The sequence below is a fragment of the Pyrus communis genome, chromosome 11, assembly GCF_041283825.1.
Source record: "Pyrus communis isolate YQ-2024b chromosome 11, ASM4128382v1, whole genome shotgun sequence".
NCBI classification, from domain to species: domain Eukaryota; kingdom Viridiplantae; phylum Streptophyta; class Magnoliopsida; order Rosales; family Rosaceae; genus Pyrus; species Pyrus communis.
This window is the reverse complement of record NC_142575.1, coordinates 27,761,135-27,787,564: the sequence shown is the minus strand read 5'-3', so window position 1 is coordinate 27,787,564 and position 26,430 is coordinate 27,761,135. Positions and strand designations below refer to the sequence as shown.

The following is a 26,430-nucleotide window of genomic DNA, read 5'->3' as shown; positions in this document are numbered from 1 at the left end:
TATTCTGTCATTTCTCGTACATTTCCTCAATTGACGCAACCTCATCCTACACCTCTAGGGTATGATTTAGAGTTTGCTATGCCTAGAGGGGAGAGATGTTATGTTGATTGTGTATATCCAGGATGTCCAGTGATGGTGGAAGATGTAGTTATGCTAGCTAATTTTATCCCGTTAGATATTGTTGATTTTGATGTGATTTTGGGCACATATTGGTTGCATTATAATCGTGCCAATATAGATTGCTACGGGAAAACAGTTACTTTCCATCGTCCTGGATTACCTGAGATTACTTTTGTGGATGAGCATAGTGGGGTGAGGCATGACGTTATTTCTGCTGTGAGAGCAAAAAGGTTATTATCAAAAGGTTGCTAGGGATATTTAGCTCTTATGGTGTTGAATGATGTTGCTCCTAGTAGTGTGGAGGATGTAAAAGTAGTCAGGCATTTTCCTGACGTATTCCTTGATGATTTACCCATATTGCCGCCAAACCGAGATGTGGAGTTCACTATTGATTTGCTTCCAGGTATAGACCCTATATATTTAACTTCTTATCGAATGGCTTTTGTTGAATTGAGGGAATTGAAGATTCAATTGCAGGAATTAGTTGATAAAGGCTTTATTCGGCCTAGTACGCCACCATGGGGAGCTCCAGTGTTATTTGTGAGGAAGAAAGACGGGACTTTAAGGCTATGCATTGATTATAGGCAATTGAATCGAGTAACAATTAAAAACCGTTATCCATTGCCGCGTATAGATAATTTATTTGATCAGCTTCGAGGCGCCTACGTGTTTTCTAGGATTTATTTGAGGTCTGGTTACTATCAGTTGAAGATTAAAAGTGAGGATGTTCCTAAGATGACTTTTAGGACTCGATATGGTCATTATGAGTTTCTTGTGATGCCATTCGGATTAACTAATGCACCTGCAACTTTCATGGATTTGATGAATCGAGTAGTCCAGCCATATTTAGATAGGTTTGTCATTGTCTTTATTGACGATATGCTGGTATACTCTAAGTCTAAATTAGAGCATGTTTGACATCTCACTTTGGTGTTGAAGAGATTGAGGGAACACCAATTGTATGCTCAGTTTAGCAAATGCCAATTTTGGTTGAATCAAGTGGCATTTTTGGGACATGTTATATCCGCTCAAGGTATTCAAGTAGATCCCTAAGAAGTAGCAGCGGTGGAGAATTGGGAACAACCTCGAACCGTCACTGAGGTACGGAGTTTCCTTTGTCTAGCAGGTTATTATTGATGGTTTGTTAAAGATTTTTCAGTTATTACATTACCATCAACGAGGTTGACTAGAAAAGAGGTTAAGTTTGAGTGGGGTGATAATTGTGAACAAAGTTTTCAGCAGTTGAAATATTATCTCACTCATGCACCTGTTTTAGCACTCACAGATGATAGTGGTACTTTCGAGATCTATAGTGACGCTTCTTTGAATGGTTTGGGATGTGTGTTGATGCAACATGGTATGGTGATTGCTTATGCTTCACGACAATTAAAGCCTCAGGAGATGAATTACCCTACTCATGATCTGGAATTAGCCGCCATTATCTTTGCTTTGAAGATTTGGAGACATTATCTTTATGGTGAAAAATGTAAGATTTATACGGATCATAAAAGTCTCCAATATCTTTTACTCAGAGGGATCTTAATCTTCAGCAGCGAAGGTAGATTGAGTTGCTAAGTGATTAATATTGCACGATTAAGTATCACCCTGGTCGTGCAAATATGGTAGTTGATGCACTTAGTAGGAAGACTCCAATTAGACTTAATGCCATTTATGCTTGCGATGTTCCTCTTCTTGCTGATTTGAGGTCCACTAGAGTGAAGTTAAGGGTAGAAGCTCGAGAAGAAGCTCTACTTGCTAATTTCCAAGTTAGACCAATATTAATTGATTAAGTGCTTAAGGCTCAGATGGATGATGAAGAAGTCTAGGAAATAATTCAGGCAAGGAATCGGGGGAAGAAGAAAGACTTCAGAATTAGAGAATCAGATGACATGCTTATGCAGGAGAGTAGAATGTTTGTGCCGAATAATATTGAATTAAAGAAAGAAATTTTGGATGAAGCGCATTGTTTGGCATATGCAATGCATCCTGGAGGTAGTAAAATGTGTCATATCATTCGACCATTTTATTATTGGTCGGGTATGAAAAGAGAAATTGCTAAGTATGTGAGTAGGTGTGCCATTTGTCGACAAGTTAAAGCTAAATAGAAGAAGCCTTTTGGGTTGATGCAGCCACTTCCAGTTCCACAGTGGAAATGGGAAAACATTACTATGGATTTTGTGTACAAGCTTCCTCGTACACATAATGGTTATGATGGCATTTGGGTGATAGTTGATCGGCTTACTAAGTCAGCACATTTTATTCCAATAAGGGAGAAGTATTCTTTAAGTCGATTAGCAGAATTATTTATATCGAAGATTGTGAAGTATCATGGGGTTCCAGTTAGTATTGTCTCGAATCATGATCCCAGGTTTACTTCTAAGTTCTGGGTAGCATTCCAGGAAGCTCTTGGTTTGAGATTACTTTATAGTACAACATATCATCCTCAAACAGATGGACAATCAGAGATGACTATTCAGACGTTAAAGGATATGCTGAGATCTTCGGTATTGCAGTTTGGTGATGCTTGGCATAAGCGGTTGGATTTAATGGAATTTGCCTACAACAATAGTTTTCATTCAATTATTGGTATGGCACCATTTGGGGCACTTTATGGCAGGTCTTGTCGTACACCTTTGTGTTGGTCAAAGGTTGGCGAGAGAGTTTTGGTGGGCCCTGAGATAGTGGAGGAGACTACTCAGAATATTCAGGTGATTAAATCTAACTTGAAAGCCGCCTAGGACCGTCAGAAGAGCTTAGCAGATAAACATGCCACTGACAGGGTGTATAAAGTGGGTGATTGGGTATTTTTAAAGCTTTCATCGTGGAGAGGTGTGGTACAGTTCAGGAAGAAAGGTAAGCTAAGTCCTAGGTACATCGGACCGTATGTGATCACTGAGAGAGTCGGTGAAGTTACTTATAGGCTTGAGTTGCCTCCAAAGTTGTCTAAAGTGCATGATGTGTTCTATGTTTCCATGCTTCGTCATTATTTTTCAAATCTGTCACATGTGATTCCTCCTCAACCTTTGGAAATTAATCCAGATTTGACTTATGATGAGGAGCCAGTGACGATATTGGATTGGAAAGATAAGGTGCTGAGGAACAAGACCGTGCGCTTAGTGAAAGTTTTGTGGAGAAATCACTAGGTGGAGGAAGCCACCTGGGAGACAGAGGACCAGATGAAAGATATGTATCCAAGGTTGTTTTATGATTATTAGTGGATTGTATTTATTGTGTGAATTTCGAGGATGAAATTTTCTTAAGGGGGGTAGGTTGTGACAGCCCGTCCCGAATTATTTTTATTGACAGTGTGAAATGTCTATTTTGCCCTTGGACATTGAGATGTGTTGTGTGTGACATGCTTTTAGAGGTGGACCAATATGTTAAGTCCTAATGGTTTGGACCCAATTAGAACTTAGATTTTCTTTGTTTTGGTTAGCTGCAAGTTGGACCACACACACACACACACACACACACACCACTCCCGTGTACCCTTTTTCTCCTTCATTCTTGGATTTTTCTTCCATTTTCGTATGACTATACGAACAACTCTCAAACTAACCCTTTCAAACATCACGAATTGAGGTCGTGAATGGTGTTTTTGGACTCCTTGCAAGCTTAGGAGTCGAATGGTGGTAGTGGTTGGACGTGAAAACCTGGGAAACCTTTGAAACCAGAATTTTCAATTTGGGTTACTGTTCATGCAGTCGTGATCATGGACTTTTCTTTGAGTTTTAGGGTTCTAGGGAGTTTTAGGATGTCTTCATGAAGCTCGGGGAAGAAAGTTGGAGTGTTTTGGACGTCGGGAAGCTTAATTTTGGAGAGTTGCAGTAGTGGCCAGATTATCGTGGGTTTTTCTGGCAAGATCCTGTTGGATTTAAGTCCTAAAAGTGGTAAGGTTTTGTTCTACTCGTTGTAAGCTTCATTTTGGAACAAATTTCATGGATTTTGGTTAAGAAATGAGAAAGATATGAAGTTTTAAAGTTTTTCCAGAAACTCGCAAAAATTCATGTTTTAGATGACGGTGCTGACGGCGGCGACCGGTGATGCTCGCCGGAGAAGGAGACGAATATTCGATCAGAGTTGACGGAATATTCTAACGGCGTCAGGTAACGCCGTTAACTTCTATTAAGGTTTTAACGAAATATTCCTAACTGCCGTTAACTGTTCCGTTAGGGTTGGCTGCGCGTGGAGGCGCGTGGGTAGTTAGAAAATTTTTCTAAAAATATAAGGATGTTCGTGGTGTTGAGTTGATCACGTTAGTATATTCAAACACCCATTTGAGCAAGGTATGAGAAGTTATTAGCTAGTTTCATTTATGTGCTTTAAATTAACGTTTATATAGTTGTTTCGCATATATGTGAGACCTATCCTCAGGACGAGCACAGTCAATCGAGGCTTGGGGGCTACGACCCTTCCACATACCAGTGAGTGGGTTTTTGGTTTTTCGTATATGCTTATATACTTGAGATTATTCCCAAAAAATCGATTTAAATGAATTTATGTTTAGAAACGCCATGCATATTGATTTATACATAGATCATTGAATTAATATAGTATGTATAAATGTGATTTGACGCTGTGGACGCTCAGGTAAGTACCAGGTGAGTTGTAGATTGTTTATGTAAATTGATAATTATGTGAGATGTGTTGAGAGCTTATAAACCTACACACTGGTGTTAGTGCTCCCCCCATAGTTAGGGCACGGTCCTTCACGTGATGTTCACCTCCCACACCATACGCTCACCTTGGATCCAAGTTAGGTGCACAAGCTTGTCATACAGACCACTATAGGTGGTTTCGACTTGCAGGTGACCTGCGATTATTCGCATAGTTTTCACGTGATCGTAGCACTAAAGTGTATTTATTTACACCCAGTCCTGTCGTACAGACCACTATAGGTGGTTCCGACTCATGTGCAGACATGATTGATGAGCTAGGAGTTCAGTCATCTATGCCACTTTAGGTGGATCCGACTGATATGTTATTTCTCATTGGTTTATTTTACCTGAGTTACTTATTCTGTCATATTGAGATATTTGGAATGAGATATTTATGATCAAAGCTTGTTGAGCATGGTTTTGAAATACGAATATATTTTATTTTTTGGGAAATTATATAGGTTTTACGGTGAGGGGTTAGAACATTTGAGAAATGAAATGGTTTTGAAAAGCTTTGTTTTTGCCCACTCACACTTTCTGTTTTGCACCCCTCCAGGTTCTAGGTAGGAGTTATCGTTGGTGGCTTACAAGGATTGCCAGAGGTTCTGACAGATTTAACAAATGTAGGATCACCTTTGGGTGTTGTATAATTAGTACTTGTCCTGTCGGACTGCACTTAGGCTACTTATGCTCTGGTTGTGTATTTCACATTTAATCTCGCACTAGCACCTTTTCTTAGCTAGTATTGCTAGTAACTTGGTTTTTATTTATTCGTATTTCTCTATATCAATATTACTTTCGCACTGTGCACATGGTTAAGTCACTCTCACGTGACGGCCAGCATGCTTCGATCTAGGTCGGGGTGTGTCAATGTAAAAGTTTAAATTACTTGAAATAATTATTTTGTTTTCTAGAAAGAGTCATTAATCAACGGATAATAACTTTTTTGTTAATTCAAAATTATACGATTTATAGTTATTATTTAGCATTATCTACAATAATAGGATTTATCTCCGATCAACTAAAAGTTGTTTCAGAGACTTATCTACCAAAAAACAGGACTATCTAAATCAAACATATTTTTAAACATTCCAAAAAGATGAATATTCATTTTCATATAGTTTATAATTGGGTACGTTTTAATTCGGGGTTGATACGTTTTCATTTGACATTGGTACATTTTCATTTAATGTTGGTACGTTTTCATTTGTCATGGATGTACATTTAGATTTGAAAAGTTAAAATTTTAGACTTAAATATAATTGAAATTATTTAAAATGTATAGCATATATTTAAATGTAAATTAATTTCAATTAATCTGAAGTAGTTCAAGTCTGAGTATCTTAATTAAATGTTTCAAAAGCTTAATCAAAAACTCAAAAAGCATAAATGTTTAATCTACAAAAGTCTAAAATGAGGCATATAATTCTAATTTTCTCTTTTTGGAATTCATAATAATAGTTGGCTGTGCAATCATGAGATCACTTTCAACGAAGTTTCTAAAAAACGCTAGGCGCTAGTTGGTCGGCGAAATGGCGCCTAGTGCCTAGACGGCTAGGCGGCTAGGTGGGGTCTAGGCGGATTGAGGTAAGTTTTTTGTATATCTTGTAAATAAGTGTATACTGACATTTGCAAAAAATTATACTTGTATGAAATCTTAAATAAGATGGTAAAAAAATAATAAAATGTGTATCTAACAAGTTTTAAAAATCAATAGCACTTAGATGCTATGAATTGATAGGCTGACAAGCTATGCTTTTTTTAAATGAGAAAAAAATTATTAATAACACTTGATGATGGATGAACTGACAGCCATTTTACTTTAAGAAAAGTAAGATGCTAGCTGTCCAAACTTGAATGGACAGAAGCAAAAAATAAAAAAAATTAAAAAAAAAGTTGAAAAGTGATCATGTGGGTGTGGAAAGAAGAGAGAGACTAATTTTCTCTCTTCTTCCTCTTCGCAAGCACACAGATCAGAAGTTGAAGTCCAGAAACTGATAAACCAAAACATAGACCAGAAGCATTCATCCTTTCTCAAGTTCGAACATAGAAAAATTGAAATTCCCAGACCGCCTAGCCACACAATCGCTCGCCTAGGCCGCCTTGGTGCCTGTCTAATCCCTGTCCTGATTTTTCATTAATCCCAGCGGTTGGCCATCGCCCAGCGCCTAGGCGGCCGCCGAAGCCGATTTTTAGAACATTGCTCTCAACATAGTTTTGATTAATCTATATCTTACAAGAGAAGTCGAGTAAACTTGTCAATCTAACAGCTATAATCACATTACATTAAAGGAGATTTGTATTGTCAAAAAGTCCCCTGGTGTCCTAACAAGTTACTTATTGCTTTGTGTTCAACTAAATGTTTATTTTATCACTAACATAATTAAAATAAAAAAAAAAAATAAAAAAAAAAGATCCACTTAGTACTACTGCCTGGTTGTATTCATTCATTTTCAGTTGTAAGTAAGAGGTCTTAGATTTGACTCTTGGTAAATGCGAATTTGAATTATTGCTAAATTATTGTGAGACTAAATTCCTATCTCTTATTTCGTGTAGATAATATTGTTTATTTAAAAAAAACGAAAAAAAAAAAAAAAAAAAACATTTCAGCATATTTTGCGTAGGCCCACTGAGCCCAACACCTGGTTGACCCTTCGACTCATACGCGGCCCAGTTTAAGCCTTGAAATTTTGAGCGGCCACTTTCGTATCCAGAGACAAACACCTTTTCGCTCCCAATTTCTGCAGAAAACTCAAAGCTTCTTCGTTTCAGCTTCTCCTCCTTCAGTATCATTGGTAAGTAATTCCATCCTTTTCTCATACATCTCTGTTGCAAATTTCGTTACCCTTCTGAGATCCAATAAATTAGATGTAAGGTTCCAAAATCTCTGTGGTTATGGCTGTCTTCGTGTTTGATAGATGGGTTGCTTTAATTTTCTTCTGGGTTTTCTGTTTTGCCTTTGTATTGGCAGTTTCTGCTGGTTCTGGTAAATGTATAGCATGTATGATGGAGTTGATTGTAGTAACAAAGTGCCCACCATGTGGTTGAAGAAATGCCCGAGTGGGTGTTGAATAAAGGGTGTGTCTTGAATCTTGATTGAAATCCGGAATCAGTGTGAAAAAAGTTTATTTCTTCATTTGGGTTTTTTAGTTTGAGTTCCTTCTGTAGATCAGTGCCCGTTTGGAGAATTTTGAAATCAAGTAAAATAGTAGGAAAACGGATTTTCGGTTTGAAGCTGAAAGAAGCTGGTAAATAGGCTCTTACTAATACTTTGGGAGATTGGTTGAATTGCTTTAGTATTGAAATTGGTTCACCTTTGCTATGATATGAAAGAGTTGGTCTCACTTTATTGATTTCCTGTATTTAGTGGAATTTAGAGGCGTGGTTTAGTTGATCTGAACTCGTTGCATACTTATATAAACGGGTTTTTCCTTTACGGTGATTTCCTTCATTTTACATGAGCTAGTGTCTAGTGATTAGGCTAATGCGCGATCAACGAATTTTAGGATGTGTTTACTATAAAGTAAGACGCCATATCTCTTTTTTCCATTCTCTCTGTTTAGGCAAGATATGTTGTATACCGTCCTTAATGAATACATGTTTAACATCAAGGCTGCTCTGAGTCGAAGCTGATGTTCTTTGTATTTTTTTTGTTTCAGTTTTTAATAGTTTATTTCTATTAGGTCTTCAAGAAATTTGAGAAATGGGTGGACTGCCGGCAGAAAATACTTCCTCTGCCTTGGTTTTGAAAGGGTCGCAGCCAAATCATGGGTCAGCAGTCACTACTCCTGCCCTGGACACAAAGCCGAAGAAGAAGATCTGCTGTGCTTGCCCGGATACTAAGAAGCTGCGAGATGAATGCATTGTGGAGCATGGTCAAGACGCATGCACAAAATGGATCGATGCTCATCTCAAGTGCCTACGCGCAGAAGGCTTCAATGTTTGAAGTTGCCGGAGATGGTTAAGATAATAAGTTGAGGGCTACATGAACAGTTTTGAAAGGAAACCATTTATTTTAGGTTTAGACATACAGCATGATAATATTAGAAATTGAAGAATAATACATTGAGAGCTTCTTATTTGACTTGTATTTACGTAATTTTATCAGATTTACAATCACGCCCTTCAAAATTTATGAAGTTACACTATATGATCTCAAAATCTTAGACAAAATAATCCCTTTCTAACCTCTTATTTACAAGGACTTAAATGAAATATAGACGTCTAGTTGGCCCTATCTCAAAAGAATCAGGTGAGGCTATGTGAGAAAGTTAAGATGCATGACTATGCGTTTCATGTAAGCCCATCGTCCTTTTTGCATCACCAATACAGTGAAATGGGATTTCTATGTCTTCGTTTTTGTGCCATTCCTTTTGGTTGCTCAAAGGAAGAGCAAAAGGAATCAAGACATCTTGAAGTGCAAAATAAAGAAGATGATCGAGCATACTACCAATCCCAAGATCCAAAAGGGTTTCATATGGAGAACATATTGGACATATCCGTCATATTTGTCTTCATTTTGTTTTTTAATACAAACAGTGTTAACATAAGGGAAATTGAACATCAAACTTCAGATTGAAGTGTATATTAACTTACTTGAGCTATAAGTCCATCAATATCTGTAATATCTTATGTAAGGGTACGTGTATTACGTTCCTTCTCAACTTCATGATTAATTGGAGCTGCATTAGTTTCATGATTAAATGGAGCTGTGAGTACTTGTATATTTTGTTCCTCTGTAATTCCTTGATTAATTTCAGCTATGATGTGAAACTTCCTTGATTAATTTCAGCTATGATGTGAAACAAAATTATGGTTGATGAACAATTAAGATGGTAATTAGGAGAGCCATAACATGTTTTTGAGTAATATCCTTTCATATAACATCACAAGGCCACGAACAAGGCCATTACATGACACAATTACAGAAATACAAGCATATGAGTGACATGTTTTCACAGACATGTCACTCAACGGACTCAAATACTGTAAACAACAACGTTATTTTTTCCCACATACACTTTTTATTAATTAAGGGTCTATAATCCCTTAATTAATATGACACTTTTATTAATCACATCTTTAATTTGGTTGTATGGGCTTAGTGACCACAGGTGCAGTTCACACATGAGCAGCTTGTGCCACACTTGCACTTTCCGTCGTTCTCGGTTGCAGGAGCGTCCACGACGACGGTGTCCATGGAGCTGCAAATTAAAGCAAGACGTATTCTCCATAATTAGTCTTAAACGTATAGTCGAAAGGAAATAATGAGAAGAAATTTTCAGTCTTGAATGTTTATATTATATTGAAGTTTTTTAGAAAAGTACCGGTTCTCAGTCTCAACGATCATCAAGTCGTAGCTGTTTCCCTTCTTCCTGCAATTTCAAATAATCGGCATGTTAATGCTTGGATGACATGTATGCACCAACTAGATTGAAAAAGAAGAATCCAAAATGGACACGCTAAATATATATATATATATATATATATATATATATATATATATAATATCACTAAACTATAAACTAAAACGCTTGATTAACCTTCCATCAATTTTTTCGTATTTAAGCAAGTAAATGATCTTGTTATTAAGCGAGTAAATTATAATTAATAATCCTTGTGGAAAACAATTATCCTTTATATTGAAGAAAGATTTAGATGTAATTGAAACATATTCTTATAGCACTCATCACGTAACTTGATTTGACTAGCGCTATAGCTAGCTAGGGTTTAGTCTGTGGTGATACATCTTTGGTGTCATACCATCAAAGATATCCAAGATCTCCCCATTTGTATAGTCTATATACATAAGAAAAACTTTCACAGGACAAGTACACTATCACCATAGCATCACGTGCTAATTAATCATTGTGCATGAGAGAAATTTATACTTGACCTTGTATGCAAGAATCAAACATCCATAAATAAACTGACAAAGAAGCACTACTTACACGCACTGGCTGCTGTCAGCACAATCGCAGTTGTCGCACTTGCCCGACATGTTGAAGATAAACTTAAGAACTTGGAGCTGAAATGTGTTTTAATTAGGGTTTTCGCTTGAATGGTATTTTGCTTGCTGTATCTCCAAGCTCTGCACCATCGTCCTCAATTTATAGATGCATGGGATTGGAGAGGGAAGCAGCAGGGTAGTGGGTACTAGTTGCTGAGGTGGGCCCTACAGGGTAAGGTGTAGGTGGGGCTCTCAAGGCATGAGAGAAGCACACGTCTCCCGAGAAACGTCCGAAGGAATCTTGATAATGGAGGGCTTGGCCTGCCATCCTCTCGTGTCAACTTCAGTTCTCTTTTTCAGAAGACGACCAAATCACTTCGTACACACGCATATTGAGATATCTATCTCTCTCTCATTCTCAAGTTCTTAACTCATGAATTGGGGAAGATAATAAGTTAAATGTGAGCGTGCACTTTAGCCGTTGTAAAAGATTGATAGGAGAAACTTGCATGTAATCGATAGTATATGTGTCCTTGGAAATCTCTCGTAGCCTGATTAAGGATATTTTTAAACCTGAGTTTTTTTAGACAATTTCTGAAAGAGCTAAAACTGTTTACTAACCACCAACAAGCTTGTAATTGTTTTCAACAACGTTTATGGATTGTAAAAGAACGTTTATGGATTGTAATTAGACACATGCTATGCATGTGCTTATTAAAATTTTAAAAACAAAATTTATAAAGGCGAGGTCGGATATGCTATTGAGTGAGGAGGACGGGGATAGGGTTATTATGTGAATGCTCTCACTCATGTTCTTGTACAAATACCATAAAAGCAGAGATAGTCTCCATGATGAGCACTATGAAACCCTAGGTTGCAGAGCAAACGAAGGAGAACCCTTTTTTTTTTTTTTTTTTTTCTTTTTATGAACTGAAAACAGTATGATCTTACTTACATTCTGTAATAAACGTTCAACTATTCTATTTATACTATACAATAATCTTCAGTAATTAAGATTAACACAACCAACTCAACTAATCATCTAATTAAACAAAATTAACACTAACTAAATAACTTCGATGGCTACAATCATATGTAATCGAGTGCCTACTAACACCTTGTCCTTTTAAACCCTTTATTTGGATAAAAATTATAACAATGTTATCCAAAACGACCAGTTCTCCTCCACTTTATGACAAGCTTAGGATCAATACTCACAAGTTTTTATTGTAGGACTAAAGATTCAATTGGACTAAAATTCAAGGACTAATGCTTAAAGTTAACAACTTCGGATTGAATAGCTTTGCGTTTTGGAGTCTTTTAATTTTATTATAATTCGCACGCAAATGTGAAGGACTTTTATGGAGGCCAAAATTCTGCTACAAGCCATTTTTTACTTCAAATTAAAGAACTAAAAAGGAGGGACAAAATAACAAGTCAGATATATAACGGTGTTTTAGTGCCACAATATTAATTCTTTTGCACAATAAAGATATCGATCAGAAGAAAGGGTACTTGATTCCGTGAACGTATTATTAAAGGAAACAAATCTTGAATGACTTAAAATTTAAACAAATATCAGCTTTTTGTGTTTACTTACAATTTGTTTTGAGGTGATTTCACATTAATGAAGAAAACAAAAATGTACTAATCTTGGAAATTTTCAAGGCAATTGCTTCTCCGAGTAGCTAGCTTTGCTTTCAAACATTTTTCAAAGGAAGTACAGCCTTACATTCCCATGTACATTATTTTTCCATCTCTTTATCCACAAGTAGGGAAGAAAGAAATATATCATTGCACCTGTCCTCCTCATTGCTACTCCACTTTCTGTATAAACTTTAAACCCTTTCTAAATCAAAGTTTGTATGAATACCTTGTGAATTTAAAGGAAAACCAAAATGATAAATAGAAAAGGCCCAAAATTCTTAATTTTAAAATTTGATTCTTGATCTTCCGGATTATTAAAATCTCCAGCAAAGTTTGTTTATCAAGGCCTATTAAATCACCATATTCTCTTGGTGCGAAACTCTTACTATCATCATGGTCGAAGCCACCTTAGGCCCAGAGGGGGTGAATGGCCCCACTTAGTTTTTTTGGTACACAAAAAAATGTGCATGCTTGTGACATTAGCAAGGTGTATAATTAGTTTACTTGTTCGTGACATTATCCAGTTGCAATTGCCAATGTTGAATGAAGTTGTCATGCAATACTTTCAAAACATGAAAACACGTCGAGGAATATTGTAATACGCTGTATGAAAAATCTTATAGATTAATATATAAGTATTTTGTTTAATAAATTCTTTAACCTTTTGTTTTGTTACTTTGTTGTTTAACAATACCCTCATCTATATAGATGTCTGACTTCGTGCCTAACTATTATTAATAAATATCATACTGTATATATATATTCTTGGTTAATGGAAGGAGCAAAGAAATTTGACCACTAGAGGAGAAAAGAGTGGGGTTTGCGCGTGGCTTAGAAAGCTATATATGAAATCAGAGTTTGGATTCTTCAATGTGACTGGTCCTATCCAATGGAAAACGAAAATTGACATGAGCAACCAAACCCACAAATTCTCGGATGAGATTGGGGCCATGGATCCCTCGACTTCATTAACCGTTCATAAATAATGTATTTTTGCCTGGTTCAGTGTTTAGAATTAGATTAGAATATAAAATATTATATATATTTTGTGTGCACCAATCATGAGACAAACTAAATTTCTTTGAGCTGCAGAATGCTTATAATCTTAAAAAGGAAAAATGCTAGGGTTCTTACATGTAAGAAACAATTCTTTATTGTAGAAATTAAAGTTTGATGTCCCCTCGGGGACACAATATGGGTGGAAATAAATAACTCATTAATTTATGAAGGTATTCCTTATTTTCTTAAATACTGTACATCATATTTAGTTTTTCTTTTTACGACATACAATTCAGTGTGTCTGTTTAATCATTAAAATTCCTGAATCTACTAATTCTCAAAAATAGATTGTACATTGTTCTAATGTACTACATTATTATATTTTATGAACATTTAACCAAGCAAAAACTCTATTTAAATAAACCAAAGCCATTATAACATAGCACAGCATACATACAACAATGACTTCTCATCTGAAAGGTGTAAATAAATAAATAATGAAAGATGAAATACATAAAGTATTGTGCGAGTACAACAAAGATAATCAAGGTAGCACTAAAAAACATAAGCACTAAGTATTATAGTAGAATAATAAACACTATGTATCAACAAACTATTAATTTATATAATATTATAGACATATATGAATTTTTATAATGTATTATCTTATAAATTTAGCGAATCATTAATTTAGCACGTTGCTCCCAAGTCAGGAATGGCCAAAATTATTATTTAACCAAAGTTATTAATTTATTGGGTATCATATTATCGAAGTTCTACTATATTTTCTTTTCGATAAATATGAAAATTTCCTTCAACCTCAATACATTGCAGCCAAATCGTTGTGGTAAAATCAAGCCATATTTTAAACCAATAACCTCATCTTCTACTATAAAGGTATATTATTGGAGTCTAATAAGTAATAACAAATCCAGCTATTGATTTTTCAGAATAACGAATTGAACCATCAAAGTTTAAATTCTAACTATTTGTTCATTTTGATTCTCGCATGATATTCCTACTTAACATTTTGTATATTTCCAAAGTTCATATAAAAATTGCTTCACAATGTTAATTGTCGTCACTATATAATAAGTATCTTCTCGACAGATGATATAAAAAATACTACCAATCAGCTTTAACATTCAGTTGATAACATGTCGAAATATTACTATTGATAATGCTAATTGGACACACAAGTTGACATTACCCAAATACCTTGATAAAGCTCATATGTATTAGAAAAACGTGTCAACAATATGTTAATTTTTTGTGTTAAAATAGTTTATTGTACTTGCGACACTCTACACTTGCATTTTAATTATTTGACTCAATTATACGATGAGTAAGGTTTAAACCTTGTAAGTCAATTTATGATGAAAGTGATTAAATTTAATCTTCGTAGTTGAAAGATTTACCAAAGTTTTATTTGATTTAAAGCTAAAGTGAATTTCTTGATACTCATTGTGGTGGGACCAAAATACATAATAAACAAAGTAAAAATTAGAGGAGAGAGCTAGGATGCTCTAGAGTAGAAGGAATGTGAAAAAGCTGGAGGATAAAGAAATTAGAGGAAAGAGGAAAAAAAAAAAAAAAGGAAAAAAATCTCAAAATGAGACAGTTTCTTAATCTTGAGACAGAAATAAGACAAACTGGTCATGCAACCATGCACACCATGCACAAAACTGAAATTACTAAAATACCCACATATAAATGGGTTATTCCTCACTTTCTCTCCCCTATTTTCTTATTTCTCTCTCTACTCCAATTTCAAAGAGATGGAAGTCCAAAGAGAGGTGAGAAGATTGAGTTGGGCTTTGGGTTCACCTCATACCGAGGTGAGAAGAACGAGTTGGGTTTTGTACCATATTTTCTGTTTTGGCCGGAAAGTTCCATTTTTCGGGTGATCAAAGCTTTGGCAGACATAGTAAGGTAGGGTGTTTAGTTTCAAGTTCCTTCATCAATGATTTATGGAATAAATGAGTTGTTTGTAAGATGAATTAATAGTTAGAAGTTAAATTAGGGTTTGTTTCATGTTGGGGCTTATGGGTTGTGGAATAAATTTCAACTTTTGACGTGCTACAAGACTGTGATGGAACAATTTCTGGTTCAAGTGTCCAATTGTAGAAATTTGTGAATTTTTTTCCGTAATATGCATGTGGTGTGCATATGGTGTGCATGACTACATCTTAATATGAGAAGTAGGAATGTCCACTAGTTATGATGCATGTATATTGTGCCTCAGAATTTAGCGAATATGACCACAACCTAGTTGGCCTAGACGAAAAAACAAAATTAAAAAAAAAAAAACTTAGAGGACGTTAAGGGTCATGCGTGTCCGTGAAATAATGTCAACGAGTATCATCTTTTCCATGTGCATGGTTAAGCGGTGGTTGATATACATAACAAGACTTTTCAAACTATCACTGTAACCTTATATACATAACAATTATGTTTTAATTGTATACACTATACCAATATGTTGCCGTTAAAGATTTTCCCGTTCTGTGCATATCATGTGCATGTGCTGTACATATTATGTGCATGTGGTGTGCACATAGTATATTATGTGTAGATAGTGTGTATTTACATCTTTGATACTCTTAGCATTGACGTAGTTTACTACTTTTTACTTTGATTCAGAGGTAGGTCTTGCAAATACAAAAAAAGCGAACGAGTTTGTGAAACAATTTCCTTTGATTCAGTTGGGTTCTTTTGTGCCCATTCAAACTGCAATTTTTCAAATCCTTGAAATATTTGAACCCAATCAAATTTGATACCAAATTCAAATTAATGAATCTTCGATTCTTCATATAAAATTTAGGGTCATTTATCTAATTGCGTCATTTTTCTGATTTGAAGAGAGAGCTGTGAGCTATAGGTTTTTGTGTTGAGCTCATATCTATGAACATAACATGTGCATGTCATGTGCATGTCATGTACACATAGTGTATGAGCGATCTTAATACGAAGGAGTGAACGAGTACGCGAAATAATTTCATCCATATCCTTCTTTCTACTCTGATTTCTCTCTTTTCCCTCAAATTTATCTCTTCTCCAAAATGCAATTGACCTTTAATACGTTTTTTCATTTAATTGCAGCAAAAACCAAACCCTATTTTAGTGCTTGTAAATTTGGATCAAGAGAGGGAGCAGAGGGAAGGAGAAGACAAAGTAAATAAAAATCCACTTATAAATCAGAGAAATGATAAAAAAAATAAAAATTGAAAGATTTGGGTCTCCTCCAAAAAACACCAAACCAATCAACTTCAACTCTAAAACAAAAACAAAAACGATACAAGGAAAAGAGAGAAGACATGAAACCCAACCCCTCCCAAACACTGATGAAAACAACCATAGAGGGAGTCTCATTCTCTCCTTAATGCTTAAGGCTCTCTCTCTCTAGGATTGCTGTGTTCTGTTTGACTATGGGAGCGAGTCTCTCCTCGGTATTTAAATTGGAAAACCCAATTGCAGTTGGATCTTTGCCATCGAAACCCGGTCTTGGCGATTTGTGAATTGGTGAAGATGAGTTAGGGTTTCGCAGTGCTTCTTGAGTTGATTTTGTTTGGGAATCAAAATTACTAGCGAAATCCAAACTAATGTGGGAAGAATGCCAAATAGTGGAAAATAAACCTTTTAGTTTGAAAATTTGTTCGAAGCTAGTTTTGGGTCCGTCCTGTTTAGGCAATTAGGTTTCTAATTTTCTCCATTGAATGATGTTTATCATTGTGTTGACCCTAAAAATTACCAAGCCTACGTGGCGCGTAGGCCGAGTAATTAATAAGCTAACTACGTCATTCGGTTGATGCGGGGCGTACCAACTCGTCGGCCGAGCTCGGTCGAGGAGTAAAATGTGTTGATTTTACATTGAGCGCATTACTGACTTCTTTATCTTGCAACTATGGTCGAGGAAGGAACATGTCTCGCTGTTTGGGTTCTAGAGCCTGAAGACAAGGCTACTAGTTCTATAAAGTTCACGGATCGTCGGCACCAGGTTCAGTCACGGTGATTATATTCGTAAGAGTATAAGCACGCCGAACCGGTACCAATCTATAGGGACACAAGTACTCAAAAAAGATGTATGTCTTGATAGTGAATGTGGTTCGGCCGTCAGAATGCCAAACTCTAAAATTTACTTGTGAATATCCAATCATTAAACAACTTGGTGTTCAATGTGCTGAGCCCAGTAATCTGTAACACCTCACTTCACCAAGAAGGCTAATGAGATGACCTTTGCGAATAAGGATTCGAAAATCCTTCTTGACCGAGACTAGGATAAGTAATCAGTCGGTCTCGACACAGTGTTGTTAATCCAAACTAAAGGTGCTCTGCGGACCGTTGATTCTACGGCAACAATGCTGTTTATCCAAATTGAAGGTGTCACCAGTTGCCTTCACAGTGCTGTTTATCCAAACTGAAGATGTGTTGGCGAAAAAGAAAATAAAAATCTCAAGGTGTTTGAAAGGTTTCGCATGGAGCGAGGGTTTGCGCAGGGCAGTTTGTCTGTTGAATTAGAGAGGGCCTTAATGTTGCTTGCGACTCTATATTTATAATGGTTGTCTTTTGCTTGGCACAACCTGATAACTTTGTAAAGTCCAACTGCAACTCCAACTTTGTGAAACTGAAATTGATCAGTGTGAAATGCAAGGCATATCCAACAAAATAAAGCCTATCTAAGCTTTATCACATCACATCAAAAACCTAGCTTACCTAGGCTTCTTATCTCATCATCAAAACTCCATCAGTGGCTTTTAAACCCACCTGACAACATCCATAATCATGCAAAAAGGCCTAGTCTACCTAGGCTTGTCTCATCATCACCCAAAGCCATCATGTTTATTGTCGCATGCATCCTGACCCTATCTAAATGAATTTCAAATTCATTTCTAGCTTCCAAGTGCCGTCAGACATCCCAAATCAATTCGAACTGTACTGCTGCTTAGGATATGACTCGCATCCTATTTAACTGGTTGAAAAAATAGGCTAAGATAATTCATATTAAAAGATACTTATTATGATAAAACCGTAATATTATCCTTTAACAATAACAAAAATTATCTCCACTTTTTCATCCGACGGTTAAGAACTATGCTCCCTCAACGACCTTGATTACACAAGCCGATGGTGTAAATTTAGGTCCAAACACATTAGCTTTCTAACTTTGAAATATTGATTAATGATGCTTTATCGACATAAGGTTTCAATTCCAAATGAGCCAGGGGAAGCTTGATGTCGTAGTCCAACGTTTTGGATAATCTCTCACAGTTAATTAGGTTAGTGCCTATTTTGGTATAAAAGTAGAATTGAGCCTGGTATCAGTTTGTTCACCATATTGTATTGACTATCATGTAAAACCCCTTTTGGATTGAGGTATTCGTAATTAGTCTGACTCTTTGAAAAATTGTTTGAAACTTCATTTTAAGAAACGTACATTTGCCAAAATACTCTACATGTATAAAAGTAATTGGTTCAAAGGATGGAATTGATCTGTTAGCATTATGTGTACTCATGCCTTTTAGTGATGGTTTGTACTTGTGATTAGGTTAGTTGCGTGAATTGCTATATTATATTTTGATCGTATTGGTTGATTAATTTAGATGGATGTTTATTTGTTATAGGTTATAGTGTTACCATTTGGAATATTGTTCATCAGTGAACTAAGAATGACTTGATCTCGACTTAGGGTACGTAAATAATCTAACTCAAAAGTTAAATGCAGCCATTAAATAAACCAAAAGATACTATGGTGTTGAACTATGGTTTGTTTTCTGTAATTCACTTTGTAAGACTACTGGATTGTTAATAAATGTGTGTGTATATGTATATTATCAAAGTATGGAATCTAGCATGATTGGATGTGATTGTCACCTTACGGCTTGACGTCGCGTAGTCGATCTTAGACATATCTCGGGGTGTACACAAAATTAAGACAAAAATATAAATTTAAAATTACATCATGATGAAAACAAACAAATAAAACTTAAGAGTCATACTATTTGAATGCACAAAATTAACACTATAATACAGATTGTTCCACATATGATGCTAGGATCTACCTCTTTTGGAGAGTGTATCAACAAATGTGTAAGTTTATGTCTCCAAATAGTTATATTCAAACTAAAAATATATGATAAAAAGTACAATCTAGTCCCTATTCCTTCTTTTCATCCTGGCCATGCACAATGCCATCTTTACATAGAGTGAATCTTGTACATTATCTAGGAACAGAAAATACACGTATCTCCATGTCTTGTTAAGAACTAAAGAACCACAAATTCCCCAAAATTCCACAAGAAAACCTAGGGCTGCAAAAATATAAAACCAGGGAAGCTCATCACGTTTGTTGTTTGCATCTTGGTCCACATTGTTTTTATTATCCGTGCCAATTTCTCTACACTAATTTGGAAGTGGAATGCCACAAAATTTTGGATTCCCCTTAAATGCAGAAGCATTTAAGGTCTGGAGCTATATGCCCCTTGGTATTTCTCCTTGAAGATTATTGTATGAGACATCAAAATTGTTTAAGAAATCAAGTCTCGTTATGGACAAGGGGTTTTTTTTCCAGACAAACCATTCTTGGTGAGATTCAAAGTCTCTAAATGTTTTAGATTAGATATTTGGTCTGGAATGTTGCCGAATAAGTTGTTGTTGTTAAGAAGCAACCCACTAAGAAGCTGCAACTGGCCAATCTCAGTAGGTATACTACCACTAATGTTATTGACCGATAGGTCTATCATTCCTTGATAGAAATACAGGCTACACGGCAGAAAAAACATATTTTCGATTACGTGGCTGAAGATGGGTAGTTCAAGTTCATAATTGTCTACTTAAGATGCATTCACCATAAACATTGGTAATCTACGAAGTTGTTTTCGAAACTCACCTGAAATTTGATTGTTTGATACAAACATGAAAAAGTTTTGGCAAAGTCCTCAACCAACTTGGAATTGATCCTGTGATTTGATTATCATTCAGATATAACAACTCTAGTTTCTTTAGCTTTGATAACCATCCGGGTATCTAACCAATTAGCCCACAATAAGCTAAACTCAAGACATGAAGATTTTGGAATCCATGAAAATCAACCATGTCACCATTAGTTGGCATTGCCTCGCGGTCGAAAGAACTCCTTAGGAGGAGTGTGTGAAGACTGTTGCAACCCATTAAATATCTTCATTGCCCTTGTGATATTAGTCAATCGTATATGACCAAGCCAGAGGAATGACAAGGATTTCAATGGAATAATCTCAGGTTGTATTTGTCCTTCTAGATAAGGATTATTACTCAACCGAACTACTTTTAATGACCTGCATGAGTAAAGGCTTATCTGCAAGATACCAATGAAGTTATTCCTAATTAGGTCAAGCTTACTGAGGTGGCTAAGTTTGGAGAAATTAGGCGTGGTAAGATCTCCTTCCAAGTAGTTGAATCCCAAATGTATTTCTAGGAGGTCTGTGAAATTCATCAAAGACGGGGGCAAATTACCTTCTATGTTGTTGAAATCAAAATTAATGAATTTCAACTTGAAGTGCTTCCCAAAATTAAGAGGGATCACACCACCCAGATGATTAAAGTAGAGGTCAAGGATTGTGAGGGTTGGTGATTCTTTCACTAATGGCTCCATTTAGTGATGAATTGAGAGGTAATGCAAGTTCCTCAAGTTTGGTAGCATTATAGATATCTTCTGGAAGTGATCTTGACAAATTATTGTGACCGGCACAAAAAATTTGCAATTTGGAACACCCCCAAGCCCACGAGAAATGTTGCCACTAAATTCATTGGATGAAAACTCCAATACTCTTATGGAAGGAGAGGATAGGAGACAACTAGGTAAAGGGATATACCTAGAGAAGGTGTTGTTGCTGACATTGAAACTAGTCAAATTCCAAGCTTGTTGGAAGAAAGAAGATGGAATTGCACCGTGGAAGTGATTGCTTGACAAATCTATTGTCTGGATATTTTTGGGTGCCGGAGAAAATGGTAGCTCTCCAGAAAGAAGGTTATAACTCAAATCAAGGATATCGAGCTGATTCAAGAATGAGAAGAATTTAGTTTCAAGTGCGCCATAAAGTGAATTATGGGATAGGTTCAAGTGGATGAGATGGTGAGATTTTCAAGTGATGAGACAAACATACCTCCCTTGAGCTCTTTGGAGGATAAAATCAAATGGGTGACCCAACCTTCCTGGTTACAAGTGATACCGTTCCACCAACAACAATCAACAAAACTACTCCAGTTTACAAGTGGAGAAGATAAAGTGTGGGTGAAGGCCAGGAGAGAGGTGCGTTTAGTTTGGTTGCATGCATGAATATTTGTTGTAGATATAATGCAAGAGAATAAGAAGATTAAATTGTTGTTTTACCACTAGTACTTCGTTCTAGTGATATTTCTTTTTATTTATTAGTGTAATGACTTAAATTTGAGTTGTGTAAATTGCAAGTTCAATACGAATTTATTATGTTGACCTATTTTAATACCATGTAGTGGTGACGTCGTGCAAGAAAACAAAAGATTCGTCCCATTGAGGTTTCTAAACAGAGGAATGCAAGTTCTTCATTGAAAGGAATCACACTAGTGTAGAAGAAAGGCCCAACCTTTCAGCACACTCCATAGGTCTTCTGGGCTTTAGGTTGTAAAGGTGGACAAGTCTCACAACTTGGAGTTGGAGCACTACCACAACCACTCCCACTTCTAGCTCCAACCTCTTCCATAATCATCTTATTGAGAATCCTATTTCATTTTGACTCGTGTAAATTGCGAGTTCAATACTAATTTAGCTATTAAATTAGCCCCATTTTAATACTATTTAGTGGCACATACAGCATGCAAGAAAACAAAAGCTACGACCCTACATGAATGCATAAAAAATGCAATAACCGGTTCAAAGTAAAAGTGAAAGATACGTTACTCATTAAGATAAATCATCACTTTCAATGTTTAGCACCAAATGAGCATACAAAAATATTATCGCATTGTACATTTCTCAAAACCCTCAATATGTCAAGGGCAGATTATTAAATCCCTCAATACGTCGAAGAGAAATTTCCTTTTAAGATTGATTTCTTCCATTCCCAACTACCCAACAAGCCATGGAAAGCAAGTGGAGCTCCTCCCCATTCAAGGCATAAGGTTCCCCACAATCGTATAAAAGCAATGATGGATGGTAATTAAACAAAAAAGTTATAATGCAAGAGAATAAGAAGATGAGGAGGAAGCCATAAGCCATTTTTTAACTTAAATATTGCTTACTGCAACATGTCTGCAAAAAGCAAAGACCTCAGTTGATAAAGATGGGGCCAAATTGAGAAAACTGGCAAACAACCATGACCGCACATTAATGTACATTTTTCCAAACCCATCAACACATCCAAGAGAGATTTCCAAACCCTCCAATACGCCAAAGAGAGATTTCGTAACCCTTCAATGACTAAACGACTTTAATTTTAATTGATTTTTTAAAAAACGATTTTTATAAAGTGATATATAATATGAATGGTCTTGATCATAAACATAAAGTTCTATAAATCGGCAATAGATATTCTGAGTAGGAATTCCTACTCATCATTTGAGTGGCCAAATATTGTTTTTATTTATTTATTATGAGAGTGATAGCGTTAGTGGATTAGATACTTAGTTGCTAGGAGGAAGGAGAATCAGTCAAGAAATCCAAACCAATGTGTATAGGCATGATTACTTTCCTTCATTGTATTTAAGCGCTGGATGAAGGATTGTTATTGTACGAAAAGATTTCCCATTGTTGTTCTAAATAGAGGAAAAAATAGGGAGTGTAAAAATCAATCACTTCCCAAAACAAAATAGTTATCCAATGGTCCCGAAGAATTGCATATGACATTAAAACTCATAATTGCTTGAAAAATAATATAACATCCGTGAAAATTGTACAAAGTTTAAAATTTGAAATCACATAAAGAAAACCAAATGTATGTTTCTTTTTCTCCATTGAAAGAGAGTTTGGACTACCACCAACATTATGATGTTAGCCTTATAAGGTTATACAATTAAAACACAAAAGAAGGAGTGACAAACCTGATTCCCGTTGTAATCATGGTACTCGAGCAAGGAAAGAGAAAGGGCACGGCAACACCAGGATCTTCTATAAACTCCTAGCTGAATACAACTACTCTATGAGAAGTATTATGTTGTGTGTTCTAGGGCTTATAGGGACCGGTGTTTTATATATAGGCTAAAAGCTAGGGTTTCCATCCATAAAGGAAACCTAAACTTACTTTCTTAGCCTCCAAGTCAAGTATCATAATCATATTCAATTAAGGATTCTATCAATCCTATTTCTAATATAAGACATCTTATATAGGATTGATATTTTTAAGAGATCAAATTACAATCAACATTATTCTCCAATATTATATTCCTATTACATGTAGACCACTTAAAAGTTGATTTATATTGAATAAATTCAACATATGAGTTTTGAGTCCATCCACAAAAGGATGTAAAGAACAGAAATAACTTAGTTTAACTAAACAGATAGACCTAGTCGTTATCGGACGCTTATCATGCAGAAAAATTGTAGTTCTCGACCCTTCTCTACCTCTATCGGTTCCATCTTACCTTCCTCAAAGAAGATGGTAGTAAACCAGCACTAGAAACAACACAACACACACAGCAGCAGGAACAGCCCTGTAGCTAATAGTTGGTACTCGACTTTTTCCTCTTCAGGATGTCTTTTCGGTAGTGCGTCTGAACCTCTTGCTCGACCTCTGTTCTTCAGAAATTATCCTTGTGTGCCTTCGCCTTTGCCGGAACAGGAGCTTCAACCTTTTTCAATTACCTTTCCTGGTTCTGCAACCTCAGCAATAGGTTCCATTGGTTACTCGGAATTGGGCTTGGTTGCAGATGATGACTTCTTCTTTGCCTTCTTCTCATGCTCCTGAAGCAAGTCAAATTGGTAACCCGTGTCAGTTTCTAACACCAACCAGATTAACATAGATAAAGTAATAACAATAATTAAATTGAAATGAATAAATAGATAGCTTGAAACGATGCGGCAAGTGCGATAAGAAATGCTCCCACAGAGTGAAATTTTTTCGTTCAACTTGTGGATATCACCGAATATTAAAAGGTTTCATGCCATAGAGTTAAAAGATAATTGAAACGAATAAATAGATGGCTACTTTCTGTACCCACAAGAGAAAAAAGATAGTTTCATTTGTTTTGTGTTGCTTTGTTAGTTGAAAAGTGAGTAAATTGTCTCTAGATTAAGATTTTGTACTAATAAGGTCCTGCATTTGGTGTAAATTTCTCAGAATATATTTCCTTTGCCAATTATTTTCACACTTTTTTCTCAGCCCCCTTGGGATTTCACAGCTGATAGTCGACACAGAGGATCTCTTAATAATTGTATAGATAATACAACAAAGAATGTACAATTCTAATTTCAAACAACGTAAGGAAAATGAAAATATGTACACCGTTGAACTTACAAAAGTGAGCCAAACTTCGAAGCAACGTATGCTTGCTTTTTAGAAGAAAATCTCTGGCTTTTGGGCTACAAAAATCGTTTGGATCCCATGAGCAGTAATGTTAAATTGTTCCCCAATAAAAATCGATACAGTTCCACAAAAGGTTTTATTTTATTTTTTGGTCAAGATAAAAAACTAGTACAAAGTCCAAAAGTAACCAGATAAAGTAAATAGTCCAAGCAAAATAAGAGCCGCAACTCAAGATAGAAAAGGAGGCCCATCCAAACTTAAACACGAAGGTTGCAAAAACAAACAACAAAAAACTCTAATCTCCAGTAGCGTAAACCACAATATTGTTGCTGTCACATCCTCGGAGAACGCCAAACTCCAAACCAAGAGAGTAAACACCAGATCCAAGTCTCCTTCACGAACCCTTACAAATATATATGAACAAAATATCTTATGAGTAGGGAGTGAGGCTAAAGGGTATGTAAAATAACCAACACTTGACCTCGATTGGGATCCGGCATGCCAGTTGGGGGAGGGGAAATGAGGGAAGAACGAGAATGAAAACGAAGGAATGAGACTTGAAAGGGGAAGGAAGAGGAGGTGGATGTAGAGAGGGGGAAGGGGCTGAGGAGATGAGAGGAGAGAAAAAGAAAGAAAGGGCAAAGAAGAGAGGAGGAAAGGAGGAGGAAAAAGAAGAGTAGCGGGCTATCGTATGCCCCGAGCAAAAGCAAGAGACGGCGATTGAAACTTGAAACTGGTGATGTGATTCTGGATCTGGTATTGGAGTTCCTAGAGAGAGAGAGAGGAGAAAAGTGCCAAACTACTTATTCTATCCAAATTAATTAGGATAGTATGCCCTCTTCCATACTCAAAAGTTTGACTTACAAAATATTGGAAAAGTATCAGAAACTGTATCCACATCCAATACAATATCAATGAGTATGGCGCTATATAGCTGACAAGTAATTTGATCAAAAAGTAGTTTTCTTGAATATGGAAACTTACCTTTAGTTTCTTGAATATGAGTTGACGTTGTGTAGTTTCTAGAGACTTCAGAAATTCTAAATAATATTCTCACTAATCGTAAAAATTTAAACGTATTATTAATAATCCGAACCATTAATCTTTCTGCATCCCTTAAAAGTTCATGTTTTCAAAAAACAAAATTTGGTGAGAAGAAAGGAGCGCAAACGTACGGTTAAATTTAAATCTATGGTTTATAGGACTATGATGGCGAACTTCGAAGTTGACCTCTTCATAAAAGTTATAGAGCTTGTTTTTACGAGCATTTGTATATTTTCTTTTAATTTTTCACACTTCTATATTAATTAAAAACTATATAAAAAAAATAAAAATAAAAATAAAAACCTTACTACAACAATAGCATAGGAATAATCTCACTTATGTAATGTTTTTTCATTAGGCTATTATTTTGGAGTATATAATACTTGAAAGACAAATGTGTTTTTATGTTTGAAGTAAAATTTATGTGACAATGTGGTATGCAATTACTAATTTAGTATTAAATTTTCATTTGATTATTTATTGATATAAAATATATTTCTTTAAAGAGTATAATGGATAAACCAAATGATGGCGTAGA

General features: G+C 35.8%; 2 protein-coding genes, 1 long non-coding RNA gene and 1 pseudogene across 4 annotated transcripts; 2 read left to right on the top strand and 2 right to left on the bottom strand.

The window, feature by feature from the left end:
• The first annotated feature begins 387 nt into the window (after positions 1-387).
• Positions 388-3,263, top strand: LOC148693219 (uncharacterized). The gene is made up of 5 exons (XM_088680334.1): positions 388-523; positions 1,747-1,886; positions 2,436-2,624; positions 2,769-2,828; positions 2,934-3,263. Exons 1-5 carry the CDS (start codon positions 388-390, stop codon positions 3,261-3,263), a joined length of 855 nt encoding a protein of 284 aa, XP_088536460.1.
• Positions 3,264-7,439: 4,176 nt separating this feature from the next.
• On the top strand, positions 7,440-8,859 carry LOC137743817 (cytochrome c oxidase copper chaperone 2). Of its 2 annotated transcripts, none has more exons than XM_068483754.2 (2): positions 7,440-7,573; positions 8,462-8,859. In XM_068483754.2, exon 2 carries the CDS (start codon positions 8,482-8,484, stop codon positions 8,722-8,724), a length of 243 nt encoding a protein of 80 aa, XP_068339855.1. In that variant the 5' UTR covers positions 7,440-7,573; positions 8,462-8,481; the 3' UTR covers positions 8,725-8,859. The 2 variants fall into 2 exon arrangements, with proteins under 2 accessions (XP_068339855.1, XP_068339853.1); XM_068483752.2 differs by having other exon boundaries at positions 7,443-7,573; positions 8,438-8,859.
• A 10,662-nt stretch (positions 8,860-19,521) lies between these two features.
• Positions 19,522-22,603, bottom strand: LOC148693218 (receptor-like protein 3; annotated as a pseudogene).
• Positions 22,604-23,777: 1,174 nt separating this feature from the next.
• On the bottom strand, positions 23,778-25,721 carry LOC148693217 (uncharacterized). Its single transcript, XR_015953109.1, has 2 exons — positions 24,840-25,721; positions 23,778-24,286 (listed from the first exon to the last, which is right to left on the bottom strand). It is a non-coding gene; the product is annotated as an uncharacterized LOC148693217 (long non-coding RNA).
• Positions 25,722-26,430: the final 709 nt, after the last annotated feature.

Excerpts from the sequence above, each read along its gene's own strand:
- LOC148693219 (XM_088680334.1), top strand. The coding sequence starts at position 388 with ATGGTGTTGAATGATGTTGCTCCTAGTAGTGTGGAGGATGTAAAAGTA. Across the intron at positions 524-1,746 it reads CACTATTGATTTGCTTCCAG|TTGATGCACTTAGTAGGAAG; the intron begins GTATAGACCCTA and ends CAAATATGGTAG. Across the intron at positions 2,829-2,933 it reads AGACTACTCAGAATATTCAG|CTTTCATCGTGGAGAGGTGT; the intron begins GTGATTAAATCT and ends GTATTTTTAAAG.
- LOC137743817 (XM_068483754.2), top strand. The coding sequence starts at position 8,482 with ATGGGTGGACTGCCGGCAGAAAATACTTCCTCTGCCTTGGTTTTGAAA.